Genomic DNA, 7,475 nt, shown 5'->3' with positions numbered 1-7,475 from the left:
ACTGTGCTGACTGTAATCTTGTTTTAAACAGGAATAAAACAACGCAGAGCTGATTCCAGAGTGATTCTTTCTACAACCGTTACATACGCTTTGTTTCATACAAGTGGTCTGGGCTTCCTGTTGAGAAACAGAATCTGGTTTCTCTAACAAAGACAGATAATCACGGCAGCCATCTTGTTAGTCATTTCTTTCACCCTCAGAGCTGCATGGTCTGTTTCCGGATTCAGCTTTAAATACGTTCAAAGTGAATAAACGCAACAGCCAGTTCATGACAGGATGAGGATCTGTGATTGGAAATAATATTTTTAATTATTTTGCTGCAGAGAAACACTTGAACAGTTTGAAACAAACATTTTCACTGCAGCTTCTGCTGACTTCAAGAGAAAATGAGCTAAAAATCCGGCAGCAGAAGAAGAGGAACAGAGATCGCCTTTAAATAAATCATGTTCCTCTACGGGTTGTCATGGAAACAACATCTCCATCTGCAGCAGGCGCAGCATGGGAGTGTGCGTCAGATGGTTGTCAGCAAGATTCACACACACACTGAGTGTGTTGGACTGAGACCAACATTTCAGCCAGAGAAGAAGAAACAAGCTGTTCCCCATAAAATGAAAAATTAAAACTAAAATTAGTTCAGATCAGATTTTTTATGACCAACTGGTGAAAAACATCTGAAGTCTCCATTCCAAACATTGCATCCTGGAATTGTGAACAGCATAAAAAAGCCTAAGTGAATCTGAAATCCATGTTTTCATCTTTGTCATTCGTTCAGTTTTCTAGAGAATCTGAACTAATTACTGATGAAAACTAGATGTTTAGGTTCCAGATCTCTGAAATAACACTTGAATGTCATTGCATAAAACATTTTTCTTGTTTTTAATTTCTGGTGTTTCATGTTCACATGACTGTTACATCCCCAAGGCAGTGTAGAGGTGTTGGAGGGAGGCTGTAAAGTTAAAGGTTTATTCTTTAAATGGCATCTGAAGAAGTAGCAAAGGCAAAAATGTGAACCTTAAAGAAAAGAAAGGGGAATGTACACAGTACACATGCCGCCCAATTGGCCAAGAGTTTCCCAGCTAGCCTTATACTCTGCTAATCAAGAGACAGAGTGAAACCAGCTGGACCTGCTTAACCTGCCAGAGCTCAGCAGCAACCTGGAATGGGGGGGGGGATCCTACATGCAGCCACCACTGCAGGTAACAAGGACTCTTCAAATATTGTTACATGCTCGCACTTTGCTTCCGCCTCCTGATTGTTTATTTTTGTTTTATTGTTGGCACCTTTGACGGTTCACCGGTGGGGGGCGGGGCTTAGCCAGCCCAGGTGTTTTTAGTTGGGCTGGTGGCGCACCTGAGAGAGATGAGTGATCAATCAATCAATCAAACTTTATTTGTATAGCACATTTCAGCAGCAAGGCATTTCAAAGTGCTTTACATCAAATCAAACACAAAAATACAATGCAACATAGAATCAACAATAAAAACACAACATAGTCAGATTCCGTCAATAAATTTATAATTGATCACGTTTCTAATAAAACTCTAAACAAGTGCGTTTTAGTTGAGATTATAAGGAAGTCAGTGTTTCAGCTGTTTTACAATTTTCTGGAAGTTTGTTCTAGATTTTTGGTGCATAGATGCTGAATGCTGCTTCTCCTCGTTTGGTTCTGGTTCTGGGGATGCAGAGCAGAACCAGAACCAGAAGACCTGAGTGTTCTGGAAGGTTGATACAACAGCAGCAGATCTTTAATGTATTGTGGTGCTAAACCATTCAGTGATTTATAAACTAACAACAGTATTTTAAAGTCTATTCTTTGAGCTACAGGGAGCCAGTGGAGAGACTTTAAAACTGGTGTTATGTGCTCTATCTTCCTGGTTTTAGTCAGAACTGCAGCAGCAGCATTCTGGATCAGCTGCAGCTGTTTGATTGATTTGTTGGACAGACCTGTGAAGACGCTGTTACAATAATCAATACGACTGAAGATAAACGCATGGATGAGTTTCTCTAGATCTGGCTGAGACATTAGTCCTTTAATCCTGGAAATGTTCTTCAGGTGATAGAAGGCCGACTTTGTGACTGTCTTTACGTGGCTCTGAAGGTTCAGGTCAGAGTCCATCACTACTCCCAGGTTTCAGGCTGATCGCTGGTTTTTAGTTGTAATAACTGAAGCTGTGCACTGACTCTAGATCTATAACTCTAGATCTATAACTCTAGATCTATAACTCTAGATCTATAACTCTAGATCGTTCCTCTTTAGGTCCAAAAATAATAACTTCAGTTTTGTTTTTGTTCAGCTGGAGGAAGTTTTGGCACATCCACACCTTTATCTGTTCTAAGCATCTGTTCAGTGATTGGATGGGGTCAAAGGTCACCTGGTGACATCATAATGTAGAGCTGTGTGTCATCTGCATAGTTATGGTAGCTGATATTATTTCCTGTTATAACCTGAGCCAGTGGGAGCATATAGATATTGAATAAGAGGGATCCTAGGATTGAACCTTGGGGTACCCCACATGTGACCTTTGACCTCTTTGATGAGAAGTTTCCAATTGAAACAAAGAAATCCCTGTTCTTTATGTAAGATTCAAACCAGTTAAACACTGGACCGGAGAGTCCGACCCAACTCTCCAGTCCATTCAGTAATATGTCATGGTCAACAGTGAGGTCCAACAGAACCAGAACCAGAACTGTGGTTCTCCCACAGTCCGTATTTAGATGGATGTCATTGAACACTTTTACGAGGGCAGTTTCTGTGCTGTGGTAACCATGGAAACCAGACTGGAAGGAGTCAAAACAGTTGGTTATTATTAGGAAGCTATTTAACTGTTTACACACAACTTTTTCAATAACTTTGCTGATGAATGGGAGGTCAGAGGTCAGAGGTCGGCCTGTAATTCTGCAGTAGTGATTTGTCTAGATTGTTCTTTTTTATCAGTGGTTTGATTACTGCTGTTTTCAAAGCCTGGGGGAAAACGCCTGATGAGAAACGATGAATTTACTATTTGGATCAGATCAGTAGCAACAACAGGCAGAACTTTCTTAAAGAAATGTTCTAGAGTTATAGATCTAGAACATCCAGACAGCAGGAACTGGAGCTTAATTGACTTATAATTTCCTCTAGGGTTTTATAATTAACTAGTTGAAATTGGGTCATTTTTCCTGTATTTGTTTTGTTTGGGTTCAGTGTTGGTTCTGACTTTATAGTGGATGTGCAGATTAATCCTCAGATTTTTTGAATTTTCTCTGAAAAGAAACTGGAAAACTGGTTACAGGCAGCAATAGACTGAAATTCAGGTGGTAACGTGATAGGAGGGTTTGTGAGTCTGTCAACTGTTGCTAATGAAGCTGGAGCATTGTTAATGTTTTTGTTTATGACATCTGCAAAGAAGGCCTGTCTTGCATGTTTGAGTGTTAAATGATAGTAACGTAGATTTTCTTTATAGATGTCATAATGAACGTGAAGTTGAGTTTTACGCCATTTCGTTGTCTTGCAGATCTAACTGTTTGTGCATTTCTCCATGGAGATTTCTTCTTACCAGACACAACCTTCATTTTAATTGGGGCAATGGAATCAATGATATCTGAAACTTTAGACTGAAAATCTTTTACCAATTTATCTATGTCATTACAGCTTAAGAGTGAGGAAGAAGAGTAGATTTGATTAAATGTTTCTGCTGTGTTTTTAGTGAAGAACGTTTTGTGATGGTTGCTGTTTGTCCAAGTGGATTAAAGGATAAAAAAACTTTCAAAGATAACAGGAAGTGATGCGACATCAGTTACAGAAACATTGGAAATATTCACACCCTGACTGATAACCAGGTCCAGTGTGTGTCCTTGAATGTGTTGCTTGTTTCACATGTTGTGTTCGACCAAAAGTCTCTAAGATATTAGAGATTTTTAGCCCCTCTGTCTTGGGGTTTGTCAACATGAACGTTAAAATCACCAACAATTATTAAGCATTCATAATTAATACATATGAGAGATAGAAGTTCATTCAACTCAGTAAAGAAATTTTCCACAGTGATGGTGGCGTGTACGAAGCTGCGGTAGCAGCGGAGTTCGAAAAGAAAAAATTGATTAAAAATACGGTGCGGGAAGGCTCTGGATGAAAAGAGTACCTTCACCTCGGGACGGATCCACCCAGAGGGGAGCGTCGGAAGTTTTTGGCCGGGAGGAAGTTTGTCTTCGTTTGTTTTGATTTGGTTTTTTTGGACAAAACCGGCTGGACGCTAGGAATTTTAGCACCGGGGAAGTTACACGCCTGCCAATACCAACCACCATCGAAATCACCAGAGGTGCGGATTTTTTAAGGAAAAGAGAAAAGAAAACTAGATATATATATTTAAAGACAAAGAAAACATAAAAACTATTAAACGAAACACCTGACGAATCAGGGATTACGAGGGCTTGCCCTTCTCCATGGATGCCATCTGGATTGAGGAACATGACCTACTGATCGGACGTCCAGGGTAAGCCCCACCACACTGTGTGTTCTGTCAGGTGCCCTTTTTGTTTCTTTTCTCGGTTTACTTTTGTTTAGAAATCATTACGCACTTAATGTTGCGGCCCCTCTCTCCCGTAATCTGTATAAAAGAAATAAGAACGAGCCAGGGTGAGGGTAGCGGGTCGTAACAATATACAAAAACATTTTTTTGATAACTTTTGACGCCTCAGACTGTGCTGAGTGATTCTGAAGTCTGCAGATGAAATGCAGAGAGTTAGGGTTAGTGTTCACTCAGATACAAAATGGCGTTGATCCAAAATGGCTGACTTCATGTTGCGTAGGGACTGAGGCTGCAAGAGACGTTTGTAGATTTTGCTAAGATACAGACATGTAACAAATTTCATGATCGTCTTTCAAAGAATGGCTTGGGGCTGAATTTTTAAAGGGGGCGCTGTGGAGCAATTAGGCCACGCCCACCAAATATTGGACGGCATGCCGGTTAGGGGTGGACAACAATCCATCCTAATGAGTTTGCTGCAGCTCAGCTGAAACATGGCAGTTAGAGCCAAATGTATGACGATGGCATTGATAAGAACTGGAGTTTCAGCAAACATTGTTTTATCAGAATGTACCAGGAAAACTGCAGTATTCAGAAGACACAGCAGATGGCAGCATAACAGCCTCTCCATTAACAACCATTGAACAAATTACTGTTTCATATTTCAACAAGCGCCATGGCCACACCCACCAATGAAAACTCTTCGCGCTTTAAAACCAGTGAGACCAACATGTTTTCCATCATCTGACACAAAATCATCTTCATTGGGTTAAGGGGGTCAGAGATGCAGCTATTAAAGAAAAAATAGTCACTTCCTGTACGGAGGAGGCGGGGCTTAGATGACGTCAGACTATGATGACCTTGGATCGTCAGGCATCCCGCCAGGATCACTCATGCCAAGTTTGGTACCAATTTACCTTTTCATGTGAAAGTTATAACGTTTTGTTTGCTTTGGCAAGTTTGCCAAGTTGGCTGCTGCGCCACGCCTCCTGAACATACATGAAAAGTCCTTTTTTTAACTTTTGAAGCCCTATGCCTGCATCCTGACCAAAACTTAAGCAGATAGGTTGAAATCCCTAGGAGGAGATTTTTGAAATTCAAGATGTGTAAACGTGAAAAAATGCCAAAATTTTCCCTTTGACCCAAAATGGCTGCCTCCCTGTTCATTTTAGGGGGTACCTCACAGAGACTTTTTTCTTGATTTGAGGGGATCTCCCAAGCTTCCGATCTCTACGAGCAAAGGTTTGTCCTATCTCACCCAGTGGAGCAGTTTGGCCACGCCCACTTGTGATTTAAATGAAATCTGAACATTTCTGGCACAGGACAATTTTGGTTAAAGTTTGTTGAGTTTTTTAATATGTTAAGGCGTCCAGAAATAATAAGAGATCTTGTGATGAAGGCTTTCGCAACGCTTTTGTTACACAACATAGAAAAGCATAAATTATTCAGGCTTGAAGAATAAAACAGATTTTAAAAATGGATAAATGAAGTAAGCATCAGGATGACATGGTTTCACCTGAATTAGTGAGTAGAGCTTGAAACAATGCCGCCATCTGCTGGTTGGGCTGCAGTAATGCACACAACAAAACTTTCAGAGAGCAGGGAGTTATTTATTGCTGGACGCTCTGCATTGGTGTCCATAGAGATACAAGTGCTGCAGCTGGTATCTCTTGTTCTGGGTTTCCATGGGATGCATGACCCGGCTCCGGTCCACTGCCGTGTTGAAGCCCTGATCACGTTGCATCCCAAACCGCAGGTAGTATTCTGAGAAGTGGTGAGACATCACTTTGAAACCAGTCTGAAACAGGAAGGAGTGGGTTAAAGCCAACCCTGCACCTGTTCTTCTTCTCCCCTAAATCTATAAATTAAATGTTTCCAAAGCTTCAGATCATCTAATCAAAACTCGCCTCACCTGCATCTCATGAACTGTTGGTTTCTTGCTGCCGTATGTTTGGTTCCAGGTCCAATATAAAGGATGAGTCTTCCTCGCCCTGAGAACCAAACATCATCTTCATCAGGATGAAGGTAACAGGTTTCAGTAACGGAGCACTGACTGACTGACCCCAGCTCTAATCGGCACCGAACCCAAACTACAAGCTGAGACAACAGCAGAGCAGTCTGTCCTTAACGTGGGCTCACAGTACTGCTACTACTACTATGGTAGTACTCCCTGTGTCAACAGCCGGTCTCAGGACAGCAGCAGGTTTGGATCATTTAGGATTGGCTGACTGTTGTTAATTTGTTATTAATTATTTACCTGAAAGTGTTGAAAAATTCAGGGTTGTTGAATCTCTCTGGCAGATCCGGATCGGTGCGGTAAAAGTCACAAGTTTGATTCTTCTGATCCTCCATGTCTAATTGCAGAGAGAGTTCAGTTAGCGACAACAAAGGTGTTACCATGGAGACAGCAGGGACAGGCCCCGCCCCCTTCTGCTGGGATTTCCTTATAAGGTGGGAAGAATTTCTTTTTGTAGATTATCTTCATTCAGAATTACACAGCAACAGCGGAAGCTCCAAAGTATCGGTCAGAACCACCAGAACCACCAGAACCAAGACTCATAAAGACCATCCACCCCGTTTGAAGCTCACGAGACAAAGAGAGAGAGCGACAGAGGCTTGAGGTTTCTCTCTCTCTGTCTCTGTGAAAGTGGACATCAGGGTTGAAGCAGCAAAATGTTGGTGCAGTTCAGTTCACCTCTGAGTCGCCACTTTCAACATCCAAAATGGCCGACTGTTAGCTGTTTAGGCCTTTACTGCGAAAAACTACAACAACAAATTGTTTTTAAATGTGTAGTTTGGTTGCCTTTGCTTTCTACAGTCTTTGCTGGAGATATTTGGCTCCTTTAATGTGTTTAATTATGACTTGTTGAATTCAGAGCAAAATTTAATGCAATGAAACAGAAATTATTTCCATGCTTTACACTTAAAACTTATTTTTTACAACAGACAGCTTGCTCTTTAAACTTTGCCATA

The 7,475-nt window shown here is 41.2% G+C and overlaps 1 protein-coding gene across 1 annotated transcript; it reads right to left on the bottom strand.

The window, feature by feature from the left end:
* Positions 1-6,091: 6,091 nt before the first annotated feature.
* lg03h9orf116 (linkage group 03 C9orf116 homolog) lies at positions 6,092-6,905 on the bottom strand. The gene is made up of 3 exons (XM_044112380.1): positions 6,760-6,905; positions 6,415-6,493; positions 6,092-6,300 (listed from the first exon to the last, which is right to left on the bottom strand). Exons 1-3 carry the CDS (start codon positions 6,900-6,902, stop codon positions 6,109-6,111), a joined length of 414 nt encoding a protein of 137 aa, XP_043968315.1. The 5' UTR covers positions 6,903-6,905; the 3' UTR covers positions 6,092-6,108.
* Between the last annotated feature and the right edge of the window lie 570 nt (positions 6,906-7,475).

Source organism: Gambusia affinis, linkage group LG03, assembly GCF_019740435.1.
Source record: "Gambusia affinis linkage group LG03, SWU_Gaff_1.0, whole genome shotgun sequence".
In the NCBI taxonomy this organism is placed as follows: Eukaryota; Metazoa; Chordata; class Actinopteri; order Cyprinodontiformes; family Poeciliidae; genus Gambusia; species Gambusia affinis.
The sequence above is the reverse complement of the archived record's forward strand: the minus strand, read 5'-3'. Positions and strand labels throughout refer to the sequence as shown.

What these genes read in the sequence shown, in the direction of transcription:
- lg03h9orf116 (XM_044112380.1), bottom strand. Translation starts at nt 6,902, where the DNA reads ATGGTAACACCTTTGTTGTCGCTAACTGAACTCTCTCTGCAATTAGAC. An exon ending in GAATTTTTCAACACTTTCAG is followed by an intron (nt 6,494 to 6,759) that starts GTAAATAATTAA and finishes TTTGGTTCTCAG; the next exon opens with GGCGAGGAAGACTCATCCTT. An exon ending in CAACAGTTCATGAGATGCAG is followed by an intron (nt 6,301 to 6,414) that starts GTGAGGCGAGTT and finishes TTCCTGTTTCAG; the next exon opens with ACTGGTTTCAAAGTGATGTC.